Source organism: Bos indicus, chromosome 29 (genome assembly GCF_029378745.1).
Source record: "Bos indicus isolate NIAB-ARS_2022 breed Sahiwal x Tharparkar chromosome 29, NIAB-ARS_B.indTharparkar_mat_pri_1.0, whole genome shotgun sequence".
Taxonomy (NCBI): Eukaryota; Metazoa; Chordata; class Mammalia; order Artiodactyla; family Bovidae; genus Bos; species Bos indicus.
Window position 1 is genome coordinate 28,799,920 of NC_091788.1, and position 22,635 is coordinate 28,822,554.

General features: G+C 56.2%; 1 protein-coding gene across 2 annotated transcripts; it reads left to right on the forward strand.

Moving 5' to 3' along the window:
- The first annotated feature begins 2,845 nt into the window (after window positions 1–2,845).
- Window positions 2,846–21,522, forward strand: ROBO3 (roundabout guidance receptor 3). 2 transcript variants are annotated; one of them, XM_070783137.1, is made up of 28 exons: window positions 2,846–3,005; window positions 5,983–6,309; window positions 6,604–6,761; window positions 7,458–7,578; window positions 7,677–7,815; window positions 8,122–8,249; window positions 8,632–8,756; window positions 10,773–10,944; window positions 11,246–11,451; window positions 12,022–12,103; window positions 12,403–12,568; window positions 12,767–12,933; window positions 13,808–13,929; window positions 14,109–14,334; window positions 14,556–14,677; window positions 14,907–15,082; window positions 15,148–15,371; window positions 17,233–17,256; window positions 17,348–17,390; window positions 17,598–17,737; window positions 18,282–18,476; window positions 18,642–18,780; window positions 18,953–19,165; window positions 19,558–19,706; window positions 19,826–19,936; window positions 20,117–20,284; window positions 20,758–20,942; window positions 21,263–21,522. In XM_070783137.1, exons 1-28 carry the CDS (start codon window positions 2,846–2,848, stop codon window positions 21,272–21,274), a joined length of 4,200 nt encoding a protein of 1,399 aa, XP_070639238.1. In that variant the 3' UTR covers window positions 21,275–21,522. The 2 variants fall into 2 exon arrangements, with proteins under 2 accessions (XP_070639238.1, XP_070639239.1); XM_070783138.1 differs by lacking the exons at window positions 2,846–3,005; window positions 5,983–6,309; window positions 6,604–6,761; ... (12 more) ...; window positions 14,907–15,082; window positions 15,148–15,371 and adding an exon at window positions 16,819–16,896.
- The last annotated feature ends 1,113 nt before the right edge of the window (window positions 21,523–22,635 follow it).

A 22,635-nucleotide genomic window follows, 5' to 3' on the forward strand; every position in this document is an offset into this window, starting at 1 on the left:
GACTCTGAGCTCCCACTGCAGGGGCCGAGGTTCAATCTGATGGTCAGAGAACTATGATCCCGTGTACCATGAAGGGTGGCCAGAAAAGAAAAGAAAGGAAAAAATGGTGTAAGGCTACTGTCAAGGCTGTCCATCTGACCTAAAGGAATGGAGGCTGGGCTTTTTCTGCCCACCCTCTGCCCCACCCTCCACTAACTCCAGGGTTCCAGGGGCCCTGCCTGGAGGGACTGGGACTTAGGCTGCAGTTGGGAGGTATTTATTCTTCAGTACACCCCAGCTGAGTACTGTACCCTCTTGGTATTCAGTTGAGCTGATTCAAAGGGAGCGTATTCTAGAGATACAAAGAAGTACAAGGAAGAAAAGAGCAGAGAGAAACAAGAACAAAAGGGTATGGAGAAGAGGTGAGGTGTAGAAGAGGGCCGGGAGATTTGGCCCAGGAGAGTCTGGGAACGGAAGAGAGTGGCCCCACTTTGTCCAGCCTCCACACCTAGGATGCCAGGCATTAGGAGGCAGCCTTGCCCATGGGCTGATTCGCAGCCTCCGCTCAGGGAACCCTGAGCAAATAGCCCTGATCCCCACATAAAGGGCCAATTAACTGTGCTGTCTCTGGGAACAAATCCGCTAACAGGGTGACAAGCCCCCAGACGCTGGCAGGCCCTGTGTTTGCTGAGAGGCCGACCGGGAGCAAATCAGGGGATTAGGATGGGGCAGGAACCACATGGCGGGATGCAGATTCCTGTCTGCTGCAGCCAGGAGGCTGGATTCCTGTCCCGGCTCAGCCTCTGGTGTGATGGAACCCAGGTGACCCTGGTGGGTCCGCAGGAGGGGGAGCAGAGGGCTCCTGAAGCATCAGAGCAGAGCAAGTGGTCCGATTTCTCCTGAACAACCAGCAGACCGGCCCGGAGTGTGAAGTCTTCTCATGGGCAAATACAGGATCGGGCCTTCTGGGTTTCTCATTCCTGGAGGGGTCGATTTCCGACGGAAAAATCTACCCCTTACCACTTCTCTTATCTGAATGCAACTTCGCCCTGGAGCAAGGACCGGATCGTGCCTCTTAGGATCCGGTGCTTTAGAATGAATGTGTCACCAGCGCCTCTCCCACCTACCCCACCTCAAGGTCGGCTCGGATTTAAGTCATCTGGAGGGCCCCAGATTCCTAGTCCAACTAGGGGAGACAGGGTGCTGAAAGAATAGTTCCCAGGGTGCAGCCTCCCTCTGCTTCCCCCTTCTCTCCCCCATCCCGCACCTCCTCACCTCTTGCTTCTGGCCTTGCTACCTTGCAGGCAGAGCTGGGTGGGGAGGGAGGGAAGTGGCAGCAATAAGAAGACACCCAAACATTTGTTCATTTGCCCTGAGGATTGAGGGAGGTGTTTTGGGACAAGCCCTCACCCCTTGACTAAGTCTCTGGTTCCCTTGAGAGCTGCCTGCCTGAAATACTCAACTCTTGACTTACCTTAGTCCTTCCCTAACGATCTTGACCTGTTCCCCTGCCTCCTCCCACTTTGGAAGCAGCCACCCCAAAGCTTATTTCATCCTAGAGCCCTCTGACTGAACCGGAACTGCACCATCAGCAGGGCCTTAGCTCAGATATTAACTAATAGAATGCTTCTGGTCTCTCTTCCCCTGATATCCCAAGACCACCTACAGCCTAAGAAACTGTGTGTGTGTGTGTGTGTAGGTAGGTAGGTATGACTTGGAGGTCTTCAGGTATTAAGAACTCCAGGAAAGTTGGAAGCATGCTGGGAGTGGGCGGGTGTGTGGGGTGGGCGGGGATTGTTGTGACCTCCTTCCCACCAAGGAGGATCATTATTAAGTTTGAACAGATTTCTGCGAGTTCTCCATCAACCCCATCTCTTCTCTTGCACTTGCCTTTACAAACACGATATTGCTCTTTGTCTTAGCCCCGGACACCCTAGTTCCCCGTCAGTCTCCTCCAAAAAGTAAAACAACTTAATAAATCAGAGCATAAAATAAGTCAGAATAGAGCAAACAGATGTGAGCTGCTCCTGGATTTCCCTGGGCTTTCGCTTCAGGTTTTATCCCTGTGGAGTATCCTCCAAGAACCACGAGATTAAGAGGTCTGGGGTAAGGATTCTGGGGTCAAGATGCAGCGTCTCATCTCCGGGTCTCTAGGCTACAAAGCAGCGACTGCTGGGCAAAGAGGTGGACGCATCGCGGAATTACTCTCCACCCAGCCCCAACTCCCGCCCCAAACCACCCAGCCGCCCGCACTCCCGCCGCAAAACCCAGGGACGTGGGAGGAAGTGGCAGCCAGTACTTGGAAAGCCAGAGGAGCGATCTGGGCTTTGCCTCAGTTTCCTAAGGGCTGGGAACAGAGATAAGGGTCTCCTCCTTTGAAGTCAGGCACAGGGGCAACTCCGACAGAGTCTCATCCCTCATCTTGGGTGCTTTGAGAAAGGAGAGAAACTCTCCTGCGGTGCCCAGAACCGACGCGGGACTCCTGGAGCCGGGCGCAGGCCGCGGGGCGGGGACTCCAACTCGCGCGCTAGGCGACTCTAGTCTCTGCCCCTGCTAGTGGCCGTCGGGGCGGGGGTGGGAGGGCGGAGAGAGGCGGATTAATCCCTTAATTACGCGGTGATCGGCGTGGCACCTGCTTTCTGCTGCTCGGCTCCCAGGGGACCCCGGCTCTGGGGGGTGGAGAGAGAAGGAAGGAGGAAGGGCGCGCGGAGGCACGCACGGTACCCAGGCGCGCCGGCAGGAGAGCGGCACCGTGGCTGGGGCAGCGTGTAGAGGCTGTGGAGGGGCTTACGGCTCCCGGCCCGCGGGTCTTAGACCCAGGGGCTGGGCCCCGAGCCCCCAGCCCCGGTCCCCATCTGGTCGCGCCATGCTGCGCTACCTGCTCAAAACGCTGCTACAGATGAACTTGTTCGCGGACTCCTTGGGCGGGGACATCTCCAACTCCAGCGACCTCCTCTTCGGCTTCAACTCCTCGGTGGCGGCGCTCAACCAAAGTCTGCTGCCACCCGGAGATCCTTCTCTCAACGGTAAGACCCTGCCCCACCGGGACTTCAGATCCAGGGATGGGGGTAAGGTGGGAGGGAGGCGCGGACGGGGTAGTCCAAAGCGCTCCTGACTTAAGGTCCGGGACCTAGCGGCGCCCTCCAGCGCTTCCCAGCGCCTCCCGGGTGCTGGGGACCAATGGGTAGTTTGGGACTTAACGCATCTTAGTGAGGACATCGTCGGGAGGTCGAGGGTTTGGGAGGAGATGGCTACTGAGCCCACCACTTCTCACCTCCCCAACCGACGCCCACGGCCACCCCAGGTGAGAAGAACCGGAGTATGAGAGGCCCGGACCCACTGCGCCGAGGGTAGAGGAGGGGGCGCAGTCACCCGAGGGCCTGGGCCAAGCCGGGCCACTCGTTGACCCACCCAGGGCGCAGGTTTCCCTTCGGGAGTCTAAGTTTTCCAAGAACTCACTTAGGACGAGGGTGATGACGCCAAAATGTTTAATGTGTTTGCTACAGAAGACGACAGCGGCGGCGACCATTTCAGGGAAACTTACAAGTTTGCCCCTCAGAGGTAGAACTCACTGCAGGCCCACCCCGGCAGAGCTGCGGCAGGCGGGCAGCGCCGGCGGGGAGGTCATTACCTCTAATTACGGTGATTAATAAATGACTGAGACAGCGCGCTATCCCGGAGCGCGGCGGGGCGGCGGCGAGAAGGGACCGCCGGGGGCTTGGGGAGAGAGAGCCCGATGGCGCCCCTGCCGGCCACATCGGAAACTCGCGCTTCCCTGAACACCTTTGCGGTTGATCCCTCTTTGGAGGTCACAGCCTCCATCCCTCTGCCTCTACCCACCCGAATCTATCAGCACTGTGCTGGGGACTGCAAGGTGGCCAGAAAGAAGACCCGGCCAATGAGTGTGTTTGTGAGCGGGGTGCTCCAGGTGCTGGGGGAGGAGCCCCAGAGCCCCATTAGCATGGCCATTAGCTATTCATTAGCTGCTGCGAAGCATCTCCTGAGACCGGGAATGGCAGGGAAGAAATTCCAGGGAAAGGGCGCCCACAGCTGTGTCTACAGGAATTAAGGGGAAAGAGCCGATGAGAAGGGCGTGGTATGTATGGAGGGAGCAGGGAGGAAGAAATTGGGGGATGATCTGGGATTCCCTAGTCTCTTGACCCTCCTAGGTTCCTAGGGGAGTTAAGCACAGAACCCTCCCCACAGACACTTTGGAAACCTCTCTGCTCCCCCAGCGCTCTTACAGAGTGTTGTCGCCACACATTGCCTCCTTTAAACTCGAAAATGTAAGGAGGTGCGTTGATGGTCACATTTTGCGACTGAGGAAACAAACTCAGAGAGGATGAATAATATCCCAATAGTCACAAAAGCAGTGTAAAGTTTGACAATATCCAATTCCCTGAGGTTATGTGAAGGGCGGAAAGGGAATATTGGAGCCTGGAAAAATCTGATTCAGGTGGAGACTGTAGAGATCAAGATAAGGTAAGGCGGGCCAGAGAGAAAGAGCCCTTAACTAATGGTAGATTAGCCATATTCTTGGTGCCTTCTCCCAAGTTCTTTACATACACCATGGTCTTATGACAATCCATCACAACTCCCACATACAGGTAAAGAAACTTCGACCCAGAGAAGTTCATAATTTGCCCTAGTTCTTACAGCTAGGAAGTACTGGCATCTGAGATTCCAACACTGGTCAGTTCTATAACATTTCTTGAGCATTAACCACTAAAGGGTTGCCCACCGAGGGTCTGGTCTGCCTGAATGGGAACTGGAATGGGACAGAGGAGAAGAGACGAGTGAGAAACAGAGATTTCCATCTAGGATGGAGGAAATCGAGAAAAATTTCTTCCTTCCCTAAGTGGGAGGGAAACTGATCTTGTCCCAAACTGGTTATACACTCTGCCCAGGATAGCACCAGGCTGGGGCAAACCATGCAGCTTTGTCTCAAGAACTTCTGAGAGCCGGGGCTGAAAATGAAACTCAGTACACCACTCAGTGGCTGGAAGCAAGAGGTCCCCGTGGGTGTTGGAACAGGGCCAGGGTAGGGATCGGCGGGCAGGCAGAGAACCGAAGTGTGGAGTGGTCCTTGGTTAGTTAAGGACACCAGGTTAGGCGAGGCGGCAGCGACGCCTACTGGCCACTACGGGGTACAAATCCATTTTTGACGAAGCTGGGGGGTGGGGTGTCTGAGCTCAACTGGCTCCTGGCTCCTGGGTCCCAAACTGAAGATGAAAAGTGAGCCGAAGTCTGTAGACCAAGTGCGGGTGAACGAATCTGAGTGACCAAGAAAAGTTAGACGAATTCCTCTCTCAATGTAGCCTCTCTTGGCTACATCAACCTGTAGAATAATCTGTTGAAAACTATGCCTTCTTAGAAAAGAAGCGTTACTCACTCTTCCATCATCATTTGTGTTCAATTCTTGTGACTTAAAAAGACCAGGAAACGTGGTTATCAGGGGTGTCAGTGAAAAGGGCACTCTGCCCAGTTACAGAATCCAAGTTAAGGGCCGCTTCCAGCCCCAGGCCACAGCCCATCATTCGCTTCTTCCCTTTCCTAAGGGGATCCCCGGGCTGGGCCACAGTCTCTCCATTTCAGTGGACAACCAAGTGTCACCTTTTCACAGATCAGCGCGTATAACTATCGCGTATAACAGCGCGTGTAACTATCAGAGTGTATAACCAGCGCGGCTGGGGGACTGAAAACCAGTCGGCTAGAGTCGTGGTCTACTTGCCAAGCCATGGTCCAGTTACTCTGCACTTGAACTTGGCAGGAGAGGAGGCAGGAGTCTTCAGTCTTCCTAGGCGCTTGCGTGCTCTACTGATCATCTGTTCTCAGGCACCTCCTTTCCAGCCTAAGAACATGCGGGGCAGATGCCTAGGAGGAGAAACTCGACCTTACCCAGAGAGAGGAGGATGGGCGGGTCGGCTTCTTTTTCTCTCTGGAGGCTCGCGCTCTCCCCTGATCTCCGGTTCTGAATGCTCTGTGCCATCCACCCCACCTCAGGGTCAAGGATCGGGCCGGAGGACGCGATGCCACGCATCGTGGAGCAGCCGCCAGACCTGCTGGTCTCCCGAGGCGAGCCGGCCACGCTGCCCTGCCGCGCAGAGGGCCGGCCCCGGCCCAACATCGAGTGGTACAAGAATGGGGCGCGCGTGGCCACGGCGCGCGAAGACCCGCGCGCCCACCGCCTGCTGCTGCCCAGCGGCGCCCTCTTCTTCCCGCGCATCGTGCACGGGCGCCGCGCGCGGCCAGACGAGGGTGTCTACACTTGCGTGGCGCGTAACTACCTGGGGGCAGCGGCTAGTAGAAACGCCTCTTTAGAAGTGGCAGGTAGGAGTCTGCTGGTCGTTGCCAGAGCTTCGGAGGGGTGGGAGGGCAGCGGGTAATCCCATCCGAAGCCACTCCCAATCTCATCCCATCAGCAGCCTCCCTTAAACCTTCTCCTTGGCCAGAGGAGGAAGCGAGCCTGGCCTTATCGCAGCCGGAGAAGAGTTCTGGCCTGCGGTGGTGATCCGGCTCTTGCCCCAAACAATTTCCTGAGTCCTCACCCAGTTATGTCACCCCACACCCTATTTATTCCTCTGGTCATTCATTCTGGCTTGCTTTCTTTCTCCCTTTCTCCAGTCCTCCGCGATGATTTCCGGCAGTCTCCCGGGAACGTGGTGGTGGCAGTGGGGGAGCCAGCCGTAATGGAATGCATGCCCCCCCGCGGCCACCCAGAGCCTTCGGTGTCCTGGAAGAAGGATGGTGTTAGACTCAAGGAGGAGGAGGGGAGGATCACGGTGAGGGGTGAGACCAGGGCTGGGATCTCACTGGAAGCCAGGTCCTGACCAGGAACATCCCAAAGGTCAGGCCCCTAGGCTAGAGATCTGGGACAAGTGTCAAAGGAGGAAGGTCTGAATCTAAAGGTCTTGGAAGGGTGGGGGTGAGGGGGGATGTCCTGGAAGCAATAAGAGTTTTTAAATTGGGGCATTAGCTGACCAGAGGCTGAGAGTCAGCTACTGAATGGGAGATAAAGCAGCATGGGTAGGATGGAATTGGTGTAAGAAGGTGGGGGTATGATGGCCCATGGACTGGTGGGAGGTGCTCTGGGCTATAGGAGCAAAGATACACCTGAGCCCTACCTTGGGCAAATCACTTAAGGATTCCCTAGAGGGCTTCCCTGGTGGCTCAGATAGTAAAGAATCTGCCTGCAGGGCAGGAGACCTGGGTTCGATCCCTAAGTCAGGAGGATCCTGTGGAGATCCTCCAGTGGGTTGCATGGCAACGCACTCCAGTATTCTTGCCTGGAGAATCCTATGACAGAGGAACCTGGCGGGCTCCATGGGGTCACAAAGAATTGTACACAACGGAGTGACTACTACTACTATAAGTGGGTCAACTTCACTAGTCGTCTTCATTGGCTTGCTTTGAGGATCAAATAAACAAGTGTGCTTTCATGGCTATAAAGGACCGAAGTCTCCATGATTACTCTGCAGATCCGTGGAGGGAAGCTGATGATGTCACATACTTTCAAGAGCGATGCAGGGATGTATGTGTGCGTGGCCTCCAACATGGCAGGAGAACGGGAGAGTGGGGCAGCCAAACTTGTGGTCCTGGGTAGGCTTGTGCGGTCTGGGAGTTACGGGAGTGGGCAGCCCGGGAAATGAGTAGCTGTGCAGACCCACTGACTCTTCACTCCCCCTACCCCTCAACAGAGCGTCCCTCCTTCCTGCGTAGACCAGTCAATCAGGTGGTCCTGGCTGGTGCCCCCGTGGACTTTCCGTGTGAGGTGCAGGGGGATCCCCCTCCTCGTCTACGCTGGCGCAAGGAGGATGGGGAACTGCCCACAGGCAGGTGAGAAGCCCCCTCCTACTGCCTGTAAGGAGACCCAATCAGCTCGAGAACATACCCAGCCCTAGAAAACTGGAAAAAGAAAAAGAAGGTAGATGCCTCTCATTGGACCATGCAGTCTGTTCCCAGAGCCTGTGGCCCTGCCCCAACCAGTCCCCACCTCCATTCATGAGTCCATGAGTACCAGCTTCTGTCCCTGCAGAGGTCTACCTTGTCCTTACGTGCCCTGATTCTGGTGTCCGTCCTGGGGGATGCTAGATGGGGTCTGTAGTTGTGGCCAACCCAGCCTGGGGGTGGGGAGGGGAGCAGGTACGAGATCCAGAGCGACCACAGCCTTCAGATTGGGCGTGTGAGTGCTGAAGATGAGGGGACATACACCTGTGTGGCGGAGAACAGCGTGGGCCGCGCCGAAGCATCTGGCTCCCTCATTGTTCACGGTGAGGGCCCCCCTGGGCTGGCCTTGGCGGGCATGGGACGAGGGCAGATGGAGGATGGGTGGAGGTGGAGAAGGCGGAGAAAGGACAGAGCAGGAGATATGAGTGGGTCCCCTGAGACTCCAGTATTCTTGCCTGGAGAATCCCCGTGGCCTGAAGAGCCTGGCAGCCTACAGTCCATGGGGTCACAAAGATTTGGGCATGACTGAGCGACTAAGCACACATACCCTGAGACTTCTAGGAGGAGAGGAAGGAGGAGAAAGCTAAACAGGCTTGAGCAGGAGACAGATATCTGCTCCTCCCTAAGCCAAGCTCAGGCTTCTTTCTCCTGTTCCTCCCTTAGTGCCCCTGACTCCCTGTTCCTTTATCTCCCTCCCCTTCCCAGTCCCACCTCAGCTGGTGACCCAACCCCAGGACCAGATGGCAGCTCCTGGAGACAGCGTGGCTTTCCAGTGCGAGACCAAAGGCAACCCCCCGCCTGCCATCTTCTGGCAGAAGGAGGGAAGTCAAGTAGGTGGCCAGCTCCCAGGGCCTGTCCACAGCTCCTCCTCTGGGTCTCAGCCTCCCTCCTCTCACATTCTGCAAACTTCTCTCTGGGCTTCAGTCTTACCCTTCCTCCCAGAAACCCATGCAGGTTATTTGGGAGGATTAAATAAGATAATGAATATAAAAGGCCTGGAACAAAGGAGAATATAGTTAGGTGGCAGGGAACAGTCCTATATGGGAATTCTTTGGAGAATCTTTCTGTTTTGGACAAGGCTATCCAGAGGATGTGGGCTTTCTAGGTGGCACTTGTGGTAAAGAACCCGCCAGCCAATGCAGGAGATATAAGAGACTAGGGTTCAATACCTGGGTCAGGAAGATTCCCCTGGAGAAGGGAGTAGCTACCTACTCCAGTATACTTGCCTGGAGAATCCTCATGGACAGAGGAGCCTGGTGGGCTACAGTCCATGGGGTCGCAAAGAGTTGGACACGACTGAGTGACTTAGCACACACGCACGTGCTGAGGATGTAGCAGATCCAATTAGATCCTTCCTCCTCCCCAGGCCTGGGCCTGGACTTGAACATCCTGCTCTGGAAAGCAAGTTCCATACCAAAGCTGCTCAGGGTAGAAAGTGACAGGCTCATCTACTTACAAAAGACTTCCACCAGGGGGAGCTCACAGCCACCCCTCTTTAACCTTCACAGGCAAATCTCAGAGTTCTGAGATGAGCCTGTGATGGTTCTACCCTGAGCAGCTTTGGTATGGAACTCAGCATAAAACAAAATTGAACCGGGGTCTCCCGCATTTCAGGCTGATTCTTTACCAGCCGAGCTACCAGGGAAGCCCATAAAACAAAATTTAAGTCTGATTAAACCCACCCCACTAGGAAACCAGGCCACCACCACCTCACTGCATATCCACACCCCCGATTTTTCAATATCTTTTCTAGCACTGCGAACTGCTACATTTTAATTATATTTTTAAGTGAATAAAAATGCTGATAATAGGAACTTCCCTGGTGGTCCAGTGGCTAAGACTCCGCACTCCTAATGCTGGGAGTGGGGGAGGGTGGGGGGGGTGGGGGGATGGGGGGGTGGGGGGGGTTGGGGGGGTCTGGGTTTGCTGTCCGGTCAGGTAACTAGATCTCATGCCTCCACTGGGTTCACATGCCCCAAGTAAAGATCCCACATGCCGCAACAAAGACCCAGTGCAACTAAGACCCGGCGCAGCCAGATACATAAATGTTTTTTAAATGCTGATGGTAGTAGAGGGTGGGAGTAGGTATCAGAGAGGGGCTCAGCGTGGTGTCATTTTCCCTGAAACCCAAACCTGCTTCCCTACCTTCTGTGTATCTAATGTAAAATGTTAGAACCAGAAAGAAGCAGAACATACTTAATATTTCTCACTCAATCTATTGAAAGAGTTTCATGCAATTACTTGATTTAATCCTTATGCTGCTACTGCTGCTGCTAAGTCGCGTCAGTCGTGTCCGACTCTGTGTGACCCCGTAGACGGCAGCCCACCAGGCTCCCCCATCCCTGGGATTCTCCAGGCCAGAACACTGGAGTGGGTTGTCATTTCCTTCGCCAGTGCATTAAAGTGAAAAGTGGAAGTGAAGTCGCTCAGTCATGTCCAACTCTTCGCAACCCCATGGACCGCAGCCTACCAGGCTCCTCCATCCATGGGATTTTCCAGCAAGAGTACTGGAGTGGGGTGCCATTGCCTTCTCTGTTAATCCTTATAACTACTCTCTAAGAGTCAAATTTGGGGAAATTGGGTCTCAGGAAGGTTGCTCAGGTTTCCCCAACTAGCTTGCTCAGATTTCCCCAACTAGTAGAGCTGGGATGTGTACCCCCAAATCATCTAATAAAACTCCGTTACTATTGTGAATAGGCTTAACTAGTTTCCCTCAGGTCACAAAACTGGCTAGGGACAGCGTTATGAACTAGAACCTTAGGAATTCTCTGGATCCTGGGGTTGCTGAGAATGCGGAGTTCTCCCTGGCAGCTGCCACTGGGCTCTGTTGCTTGCTCTGTCCCCAGGCTCTGCTATTCCCCAGTCAGTCACTTCAGCCCACGGGGCGCTTCTCAGTCTCTCCCAGAGGCCAGCTCAACATCACTGAAGTGCAGAGCAGGGATGCAGGCTACTACGTGTGCCAGGCTGTCAGTGTGGCTGGCAGTGTCCTGGCCAAGGCTCTGCTGGAGGTAAAAGGAGGTACGTGCCCATGGAGATAGGGCTGGAAGAAGGTAATAGCTGAAAGAAGTCTGTTTTTCTTGAATTCTATGTAATATGTCTGCACGGGGAGAGGCATGTTGCTGGCACATGTCCGTGAAGTTTGGGAACCAGGTACAGAAGCCACGAATGGATGGCTGATCCCAGGCAGAGAGAACACATGGTTATAGAAATCCCTCCGATATCCAGGGGAGGGGAAGTGAAGGGGTAGAGACGAGGACAAGGGGCTGGGTGCCTGAACCCAGGACCCTCCCCTGAGACGCCCAAGTTCTTCCTCTCTTAGCTTCCCTGGAAGGACTGCCTCCCATCATCCTCCAGGGACCAGCCAACCAGACGCTGGCACTGGGCTCCTCCGTGTGGCTGCCATGCAGAGTGAGCGGGAATCCCCAGCCTAGTGTCCAGTGGAAGAAGGATGGGCAGTGGCTGCAAGGGGATGACGTCCAACTCAGCGTAATGGCCAATGGTACCCTGTACATCGCCAGCGTGCAGGTTAGGCTCACTCCTGGAGCCCAAGTAACTGAGAACGGCCGCGTGGTCCATGTGCCCCACTCTAGTGCCTGCTGCGGCTTGAACTCCATCTCTGCCCCTCTGCTCTCAGACCACCTAGAGCAGGGGTCCCCGATCCCCAGGCCATGGACCGGTACTGGTCCGGGCCTTTTAGGAACCGGGCCCCACAGCAGGAGGTGAGCAGCAGGTGAGCGAGCAAAGCTTCGCCTGTATTTACAGCCAATCCTTATTGCTCACATAACCGCCTGCTCTCGGCCTCCTATCAGATCAGCGGTGGCTGGCATTAGATTCTCACAGGAGGGTGAACCCTACTGTGAACTGCATATGGGAGGGATCTAGGTGGCGTGCTCTTTATGAGACTCATCCCCAAACTACCCCCGCATTCACGGAAAAATTGTCTTCCATTTTGGCACTGGTCCCTGGTGCCAAAAGGGCTGGGGACCGCTGACGCAGAGTGGACAGCATCCTCCCCATCCTCCTATATGCCCACCTCCACCCTTCGCCCTGCCCTGCTCACTCCCAGTGTGCCAGTTCCTCCACCCTCTCCTGCAGGAGGGGCACATGGGATTCTACAGCTGTGTGGCCAAGAGCTCCACAGGGGAGGCCGCCTGGAGTGGCTGGCTTAGGAGGCGGGGTGAGTTTTTCCTTTGTTCTCTCATTTTTTGCCAGCACTCTTCTCCAAATTGGCCTCAAAGGTGGTCAGTACCTCCACCCCAACCCCCAGAACTGGTTTTATCTCCCAAAGGCCATGGCTCTGGCTGTCGGGGGGAGGAGGACAGAAGTGGTACCCGTGGGAACAGATGTGAGCAGGGTCAGTTCACTCTGTCCCCGGCTCCGGTGTCACCATTCTCACAGCTCCTCTGGGGAGGAGGAAATGACACTGGGGCCATCTTTTCCCCATCGTTCTACTCAAAGATTATCTCCTCACTGCAGAAGACTGGGGAGCAACACCAGACCCCCCTGCAGAACCCAGTACCCCTCCGGGACCTCCCTCGCAGCCTGTGGTCACTGAGATCACCAAGAACAGCATTACTCTGACCTGGAAGCCCAACCCACAAGCTGGGGCCACAGCCACCTCATATGTGATAGAGGCCTTCAGGTACAGAGGAAGTTTCCAATGCAAACCTGGAAAGCTACCGGGAGGCTCCACTGTGTCTGAAAAGTCTTGGCTGTGGTGGGAAGAGGTTTACCAGTTCTGTCTCCTGAGCTGAGGCGTAGTTAGAGGGGGGTGACAGAGAATGGATGAGAAGGAATAGACAGCTTGGGCTGGCACAGCCCTGTCACCTCATTCTTGTAGCCATGCCTCTGGTAACACATGGCGGACAGTGGCGGATGGTGTGCAGCTGGAGACACACACGGTCAGCGGTCTGCAGCCCAGTACGATCTACCTATTTCTCGTGCGAGCTGTGGGAGCCTGGGGCCTCAGTGAGCCCAGCCCTGTCTCTGAGCCTGTCCGCACCCAGGGTGAGTAAAGCCTGGATCTCTGGATCACAGGCATGGCATGCAACACCACAGAGCACCCCCTGACTGCAAGTTATGGCACCTATCTGGTTCCAGTTTCTGTGCTGGTGGCCGGGCCTGGAATAGGGAGTCATGCTTCCCTTTCACTGAGGGAACAAGAAAAGAGGCGAGAGAGAGAAACAGAGAGAGAGATTGATTCAGTCATCTTGGTAGCTCCTCCCTTCTGAGCCTTTACTTATAGATAACAGGACTAGAAGGAAACTTGGAGGGACATCTTCACGTGAGAGATGAGGAACAAGGCCTTTAAAGGTGCACATGGGGAATCCCCAGGCGGTCCAGCGGTTAGGACTTCGTGCTTCCTTCCACTGCAGGGGGCACAGGTTCAACCCCTGTTCAGGGAACCAAGATTCTGCATGCCATGCATTTAGGCAAAGAAAAAAAAAACATATCAATCTGCAAAGAGCCAGCTCATTGGAAAAGACCCTGATGCTGGGAAAAACTGAAGGCAAAAGGAGAAGAGGGTGGCAGAGGATGAGATGGTTAGATAGCATCACCAACACAATGGACATGAATCTGAGCACTAACTCTGGGAGATAGTGAAGGACAGGGAAGCCTGGCCTGCTGCAGTCCGTGGGGTCGCAAAGAGTCGGACACAAGTTAGCAACTGAACAACGACAACAAATATATGCAGAAAGCAGGATACCCTGGCCCACCTCTGGAAGCTCTTCCCCTGACCAGCCATCTCCTGACCCTGGGATGGGCTCCAAAGTACTAAGTAGCGGTCTGTGGGGGAAGGGCAGGGATGGGACATACACATGCCCTCAGTCCTGATTCCCCATCCCAGAGGCCCTTGCTGAGTGGACTGTTTGGTCAGCAGACAGCAGCCCATCCAGGCCAGTGGAGGACCCATGGAAAGGCCAGCAGGGACTGGCCGAAGTGGCTGTGCGTCTGGAGGAGCCTGTAGTCCTTGGGCCTCGGACTCTGCAGGTGTCCTGGACCGTGAGTGTGGCCCAGGGATGAGCGCAAGGGCAGGCATGATGATGGGGGACATAGGGGAATGCATATGGGAGTGTGCAAGGTGCGTGCTGGGGAAGACTGCTGGGTGAAGGAGGGGCTGGGGCAGGAGGACTTGTTGGCTCCAGCCCCTCCTCTGGCATCCTCTGTCCTGTCTCCCACAGGTAGATGGCCCAATCCAGCTGGTGCAAGGTTTCCGGGTGTCTTGGAGGGTAGCAGGACCTGATGGGGGAAGCTGGTCGGTGCTGGACCTACCATACCCAAGCCAGCAAAGTACAGTGCTAAGGGGACTCCCCCCAGGGACCCAAGTCCAGATCAAGGTGCAAGCTCAAGGCCAGGAGGAGCTGGGGGCTGAAAGCCCCTTGGTGACCAGGAGCATTCCTGAGGAGGGTAAGGGAGTGGGGCACAGCGCTGATGGGTGGACAGGAGGGAAGAGAGAGAGGGGAGGAGGAAGGTTTGCCTCCAAGGGCAAGGTGTGGGGGATCAGGGGAGGAGACACGCCTCTCAGTTCTCTAAGAGGTTAGCACTGGGAGGATGAGCAAGGTTGGGGCTGGAGGGACAGCTTGCAATGACTGTCTGTGTCCTTCTCACCATGCTCCACCCTGGCCCAGCCCCCAGTGGTCCCCCCCAGGGAGTGGCCGTGGCCTTGGGGGGTGAAGGCAACAGCAGTATCACTGTGTCCTGGGAACCTCCGCTCCCCTCGCAGCAAAATGGGGTCATCGAGGAATACCAGGTGCAGGGGTTGAGAAGGGCCTGGGTGGGCAGGCTGGGCAGTGGAGGGAGAGGGTTAGGATCAGGGAGGAGGGAACCTAGGACTGGCTCTGGGACTGGAGACGAGGTCCGGGTAGAGGAGAGAGGTTTCAGAGTGCTCTCTCCGAGTGAATTACGACTGGCCGAGACGTCATTCCCACCATTCAGAGATCCACTTCTGACTCTCTAAGCCCGGGTCTCGGCCTCCCCAGATCTGGTGCCTGGGCAACGAGAGCCGCTTTCATCTCAACCGGTCCGCGGCGGGCTGGGCGCGCTCGGCGGTGCTGCGGGGCCTGCTGCCCGGTCTCCTCTACCGGACCCAGGTCGCGGCGGCCACCAGCGCGGGCGTGGGCGTGGCCAGCGCCCCAGTGTCGGTGCAACTGCGTGAGTCCGGAGCGGGTGGGAGGGAGGAGCTGGGGTTTCGGGAGTGGGGCGGGGGGTGTCATGGGGTAGGGGTGCCTCTACTCCCCTCACCACTCTGACCCCCGCAGCGTCCCCGCCGGAGCTGGAGCCTGGGCTCGAGGCGGGCCCGGGGCTGGCGGAGCGGCTGGCGAGGGTGCTGCGGGAGCCAGCCTTCCTCGCGGGCAGCGGCGCCGCCTGCGGGGCGCTGCTCCTCGGGCTCTGCGCCGCCCTCTACCGGCGCCGGAGGCAGCGCAAGGAGCTCAGTCACTACACCGGTGAGAACCCAGCCCGGGGATGCCCGGGCGGCTGGGAGACTCGATGGAGGGGTGGGCGGAGCCTTGAGATCTCGCTCCCCTAGAAGGGAGGCGCGGAGAATGGAAATCTCGAGAGTTCAGTCGCTCAGTCGTGTCCGACTCTTTGCGACCCCATGGACTGCAGCACGCCAGGCTTCCCCGTCCATCACCAACTCCCCAGAGCTTGCTCAAACTCATGTCCATCGAGGCGGTGATGCCATCCAATCATCTCATCCTCTAACCTCCCCTTCTCTTCCTGCCTTCAGTCTTTCCCCGCATCAGGGTCTTTTCAGATGAGTCAGTTCTTCGCATCAGGCGGCCAAAGTATTGGAGTTTCAGCTTCACCATCAATCCTTCCAATGAACATTCAGGACTGATTTCCTTTAGGATTGACTGGTTTGATCTCCTTGCATTTCAAGAGGCTCTCAAGAGTCTTCTCCAACACCACAGTTCAAAAGCATCAATTCTTCGGTGCTCAGCTTTCTTTGTAGTCCAACTCTCACATCTATACATGACTACTGGAAAAACCATAGTTTTGACTAGACGGACCTTTGTTGGTAAAGTCAAGTCTCTGCTTTTTCATATGCTGTCTAGGTTGGTCATAGCTTTTCTTTTTTTTCTTTCTTTTTTTTTTTTTTCATAGCTTTTCTTCCAAGGAGCGTCTTTTTAGTTCATGGCTGCAGTCACCATCTGCAGTGATTTTGGAGCCCAAGAAAATAAAGTCTGTTTCCACTGTTTCCCCATCTATTTGCCATGAAGTGGTGAGACCGGATGCCATGATCTTAGTTTTCTGAATGTTGAGCTTTAAGCCAACTTTTTCACTCTCCTCTTTCACTTTCATCAGGAGGCTCTTTAGCTCCTCTTCACTTTTCACCATAACAGTGGTATCATCTGCATATCTCAGGCTTATAGACTTTTCTCCCAGCAATCTTGATTCCAGCTTGTGCTTCAGGAGGGACTCAGCTGCTGGCGGGGGCGGGGTAGGGGGGTGGAGGTCATGGGAGGGGTCGCACTGGAGCTCAGCCCCTTGGACAGAGGCAGGGTGCCCACGGTGGAATCGCCAGCTGTCTGGAACAGCGCGGAGGGGGAAAAGGGCAAACTCCAGAGGGGACGGAGTCTGCAAAGAGGGGTGAGATTTTGTCCTTCAGACTCCTGGTGTATGTGGAGGAACAGCTTTGCAGTCAGCCCCAGTAGAGAAGTGGGCTTCCCAGGTGACACCAGTATAAAGAACCTGCCTACCAATGCAGGAAATGTAAGAGACTCGAGTTCGATCCCAGAGTCGGGAAGATGCCTTGGAAGAGGACATGGCCACCCACTCCAGTATCTTTGCCTGGAGAATTCCATGGACAGAGGAGCCTGGCAGGCTACAGTCCATGAGGTCATAAAGAGTTAGACACGACTGACTGACTAATACTCTCAGTAGAGAAGGGGCAAGTCTGATGGAGGGAGGGAAACTCACTTCCTGGAGCCTGGGGGCTTGGCAGAGGGAGTGTCGCCAGGATCCCAGGTGATAAATTATCAAGCGGGGTCTGGATGGAAGGGAGGGGGGCCCGCTGAAAGGAGGATACTCGAGTTCTCCTTCCTGGGATGGTGCCTGTCTGGAAAGATCTGAGGTCTCTTAGATAAAAGGTTCTGTCTTGGCTACACGCAGGAATCACTTGGGGAGCTTTAGAAAAATACTGATGCCTGAGTCAAAGCCTTAGGAATTCCGATGAACTTGGTCCAAGGTACCGCCCAAGTGGCGTAATTAGGACCAGAGCCAGGGAGTGGACAGGAATATGGATATTTCTGACTTTTCTTCCCATTTCCCCTCTTCTTTCTCCCACCGGTTCCTTTTCGGAAGCCTCCTTTGCCTACACACCTGCAGGTAAGACATCTGTCTCTGCCTCCGGGGTGGGGAGTAGGGTTCAAATCCCAGGAAGGGGCGCTTCTCACAGTCTCCCCCTCACCTTCCCCAGTGTCGTTCCCACATTCAGAGGGCCTGTCGGCGGCCAGTTCCAGGTAATTCTCTTAGCTCAGCTCCCAAGAATGATCCCCTCCCCCAAGAGACCAGTCCCTCTGTCCCTGCCTGCCTCCTGGTGCCAAGCTTCTCCCTCCTCCCACCCCTACACTCCCCATCTCAGTCCTCAGCGCCCATTGCCCCTGTCTCCCTCACTTCGCTGGCCTCTGCAGGCTCTCTGTCCCTAGTCTTCACCCGCTGTCCCTCAGGCCACCAATGGGCCTTGGCCCTGCTCCCTACCCGTGGCTGGCAGACTCGTGGCCTCACTCATCTCGGAGCCCCTCAGCCCAGGACCCCAGGGGAAGCTGCTGCCCGAGCAATCCTGACCCAGATGACAGATACTACAATGGTGAGGAGGTCTGCTTCCCCCCGGGGAGGGGGGCGCAGCAGCAGGAGGCCCCACACCCTCTCTCCTCTCCACTGCTGGGGTAAACTGAAGGGGACCAGGGCATCCCGTCTTGCTGAGGCTGCTCCATCCTTGGGAGGCTCTTGGGAGTTGAGGGAGACTCTCTTGTGCCTAACCTTTACCCCAGCTTGGGGTTGGGGAAGAAGATCACCAGCTTCCCTGGTGGCTCAGATATTAAAGAATCTGCTTGCAATGCAGGAGACCCGGGTTCGATCCCTGGGTCGGGAAGATCCCCTGGAGAAGGGAATAGATACCCACTGCAGTGTTCTTGCCTAGAGAATTCCACGGACAGAGGAGCCTTTGGGCTACAGTCCATGGAGTCCCAAAGATTTGGACACAACTGAGCAACTAATACACACCCAAACTTTACCCCGGCTTGGGGTGGGGGGAAGAAGTGGGATCTCCTCTCGCCCTCCATTCTTCTGTCATCTATTTTCCTGTCTCTGCCCCACCTGCTCCCCTGGGGCTCCCACTCTCTCCCTCTCAGAAGCAGGGATCTCCCTTTACCTGGCTCAGACGGCCCGGGGCACAGCCGCCTCTGCTGAGGGTCCTGTCTACAGCACCATTGACCCGGCCGGAGAGGAGCTGCAGACCTTCCACGGGGGGTTCCCCCCACATCCCTCAGGAGATCCAGGCACCTGGAGCCCGTATGCTCCCCCAGAATGGAGCCAGGGGGACAGTGGTATGACTCCAGTTCCCAACACTCCCCGTTTGAGCCCTGAGCAGCACCTCCCCAAGAGCATCCTCCACGCTTCCCCTCTGGGACCTAGAGCAGCACTTCCTTCTGATGTGTCTCCCCTCTGCCTCTTTCCTGCCTGTGTCTTGTGCTCCCCCATCCTGTTCTCAGGAGCCAGGGGAGGCAAAGTGAAGCTTCTGGGAAAGCCTGTACAGATGCCCTCTCTCAACTGGCCAGAAGCCCTGCCTCCCCCACCGCCTTCCTGTGAACTGAGCTGCCTAGAGGGGCCTGAGGAGGAGCTGGAGGGCAGGTAAGGATGCTCGCTGCCTGCAGATGCATGTACACAAAGGACCAGCCCAGGGCCTCCTGCCGACGCAAGGAGGGAGAAGATGCTGGGAGAAGAAGGGAGGGGGCAACAGAAGGTCAAAGGGAGGGTATGAAGCTACTCAGTCATCCTTACCCTCCTGCCTCTTTGCCCCCAGCTCAGACCCAGAAGAGTGGTGCCCACCAATGCCTGAGAGGAGCCATGCAGCAGAGCCCAGCTCCGGTGGGGGTTGCTTGGTCCCTCCGTCCCGAGGAGAAACCCCCTCTCCCACACCTTCCTATGGGCAGCAGTCCACAGCCACTCTCACCCCTTCACCTCCTGACCCTCCCCAGCCCCCCACTGACCTTCCCCATCTCCACCAGATGCCCAGGTAGGGAGGTATATAGTACTTTGCATGTTATAGCCCTCTGTACATATCTACTCAGTGTGTGGATGGATGGATGAACACATGGATGGATGGGTGAATCTGGGGTCTGGAAGGTCTCATGACCGTATTGGGGTGGAAGTGTGACTTGAGGAGAAACGTGGAGACAAACGAAGCCTCTCACTCTCTCCAGACTTTCTCCATCACAGACACCCTGCAAGCTTCCTGGGGCCTTTTAGAGATGGCTTCCCTCATACTGCACTAGGGTGGGAGCTTTGTGGGAGACGTGCTGTGTCTTATTCATCTGAGTATTAGGCTGACTGATTAGCCCACTGCCTGCTCCAGAGTAGGCACTTAGTGTTTGCTGAGTAAACAAATGCAGTCTCGTGTCATTGCAGGAGGGTGCCCATCGGGCCCAGCTCCCCTCTTAGTGTCTCCCAGCCCACCCTGAGTAGCCATGAAGGGAGGCCCGCCGGCCTGGGTGCTGGCCCCTCTGGCCCCCATCACAGCCCCAGCCCCGTCCCTGCTACAGCTGGCAGTGCCCCCGGTGAGTCTGTAGATCCCTCAGCTTGCCCCACACCTCCGCATCTTCCCAAAAGCTTGTTTCCCCTTCACCCTCAAGCCCCTTTCCTGACCCCCTCTCTTATCCATCTCCCAATGCTGCAGGGAGAGCCCGGCCGGTGCCTGGAGAGCTGACTCCTCCATTGCACGGGCCCCGTGCCCGAATCCGGAAGAAACCCAAGGCTTTTCCCTACAGGCGGGAGCACAGTCCTGGAGGTGAGGGGGCCGTGAGCCTAGGAGATGGTGACAGGAGTGGGTTCAGGCTGGAGGAGGGAGCCAGTGAACCCAAACCTCGGGCTGTTCCTTCACAGCCTCCTAGTGCCAGGGAGTGGGAGTGGGAGAAAGACTGGGGTCAGGAGAAGCAGGGGACCCTGCTGACAGCGGGTCTCTCCCCAGATCTGCCCCCACCACCTCTGCCACCACCAGAGGAAGAGGCCAGCTGGGCCTTGGGGCTGAGAGCAGCAGGCAGCATGTCCTCCTTGGAACGGGAGCGGGAGCACAGTGGGGAGAGGAGACTGGTGCAGGCCACGCCCCTGGGGGCCCAGCGGCGCCCCCACCCAGATGGTAAGGAGGGCCATGGCTACAGAGAGGGTGGGCTTTGGGAGGGCAGCCTAGTGTACGGAGGGTGCCAAGGGTGTGCTCATTTTCAAGCCAGCTCACCCTTGGTCTCCAGCTGGGTTCATGCATCAACGCCAAAGACACTTGTCTCTCTAGCTTTCTCTGGGCAGAATTTCCTCCAGTTCCCAAATCATATCCTTCCCCAGGACTGGAGCCCAGGTCCAGAGTGGGGGCTGGGCGCTCTGTCCCTCCTTTCCCAAGGCCCTCTCTTGGTGGGGGGCTCCCTGCAGGCTTCTGAGCACGTGTTATATCAGGGCTATGGGCTGGGCCAGCTGCTGCTGCTTCTCAGTCCCCAGGATGGTCTGCCCTCCACTCTTCTTCCAGAGCTGGGGTGGCGGTCAGGGCGGCGTGAGGCGGGGGGAAGCAGCCCTGTTAGGCCCCCTGCCTGAGTCCAGCTGCCCTTCTATCTCCTGCTGCAGAAGAAGCCTGGCTCCCCTACAGCCGACCGAGCTTCCTGTCCCGGGGCCAGGGCACGAGCACCTGTTCCACAGCCGGCAGCAACTCCTCCAGAGGCTCCGGCAGCTCTCGGGGATCCCGGGGCCCAGGACGGAGTCGGAGCCGGAGCCGGAGTCAGAGCCAAAGGCCCGGACAGAAGCGTGGAGAGGTGGGGGCTGGGGCTGGCCAAAAAATGAGTGGAGGGCTAGGGAGGCTGGGCCAAGGAATGATTACAAATAGGAAGGTATCGAGGGCTTGGGGTGGGCTGGGGGAGTGTCAAAAGGAAGGGACCCTGTGAGTAAGGAGGAAGGGAGGAGCCCAGAGCAGAGGTGACAAAGGATGGACACAGATGACCTAACAGAGGGGCCTGGGCTCCACAGGGGAGCAGGATCAGGAGAGGAGCTGATCAGGGAAGAGGCACATCCCCAAAGGGGCCTGTTGGTCCTGGGCCAGGGCCTTGCAAGCCAGCCTCTCTCTGTCTCTCTCCAGGAACCAAGATGACCTTTGACAATAAGCTAGAAGTTCCATGGGGAAGGGCTTGTCCCTGGGCCAGGAATCTGAACGTGAGCCCCTCCCCCTGGTGAATGAGGGCTGAGCAGAGAGGAGTGAGGAGGGGTCTCCTCCTTCTCATGATGATGCCTGGGGCTCCCTGAGGAATTGGCTTAGAAGCCAGAAAGCCAGATCTTTCCTGGCCATCTGAGACCCTTTCATAAAAAAAACACAATAAAAAGAACAGATCAGAAACCTGAGCCCTGTTTGTGTGGTTTTGTGCAGGACGTAGGGAGGAAGGGGGCTGCGAGCGGGTGTGTATCCTTTGAAATCATTCAGCTGAAAGCACTAGGTGAGGGCAGGGCTAAGATGCCACCTGTCCTACCTCCAGAAGGAGCTGAACCACTGTCTCCCCAGTTACCACCAGAGGGACTTTCCACATAAGCAACCTCGAGAAACTCGTCCCACCATCCCAGAGCCCCTCCCTTGGCGCCCTCCTCCACAATCCGGAAATACGCCCTTTACAACAACAACAATCTTTCAAAATTCAAAGAAAGGAGGAGTTCAAGGGGGCGTCCTGGCCAAGAAGGAAAAACAGGCTTTTTCAGACACCCATCCTCACCCTTTCACAAAGAGGTACAGACGGCCACCTCTTAGCCAGATTAGTGTGCTAAGTTGCTTCAGTTGTGTCTGACTCTTTGCAACCCTGTGGACTGTAGGCCACCGGCCTCCTCTGTCGGGGGGCTTCTCCAGGCAAGAATACCGGAGTGGGTTGCCATGGCCTCCTCTAGGGGATCTTCCCGACCCAGCGATCAAATCCACGTCTCTTATGTCTCCTGAATTGGCAGGGGGGTTCTTTACCACTAGTGCCACCTGGGAAGCCCGATTAGCCAGATTAGGCTCATATGTAATTGGTTAGGCTGGCAGAGAAATTTAAAAAAAAAATTTGGCCACAGGACTTCGCTGGTGTTCCAGTGGCGAAGACTCCGCTCTCCCAATGCAGGGGGCCGGGGTTCGACCCCAGCTCGGGGAAGTAGATCCTACATGTGACAACTAAGGCCTGCCGCAACCAAATAAAAAAAAAAAAAAAAAAGAAAATTTTGGCCACGAATGCTGTAGTCGCCATCACTCCTGATCCCACGGTCCGCACCATTCACTGCATAGACCTGGGTATTGCTCAGTGACTGCCCGGGGCTCTCAGGGAATGACCGCTGACCCCCAACCCCAAGCTTTGACCTCTCCTGCCAGTTTGACCGAAGTGCATACAAATCTCTTTTTCTCATGTGCTCTGCCATATGAAGTTGGCATGTTTTCAAAAGGGGTTTGAACAGGAAACTAAAACAAAATCCTAAAAAGGAAAAGCAGACAGTGGA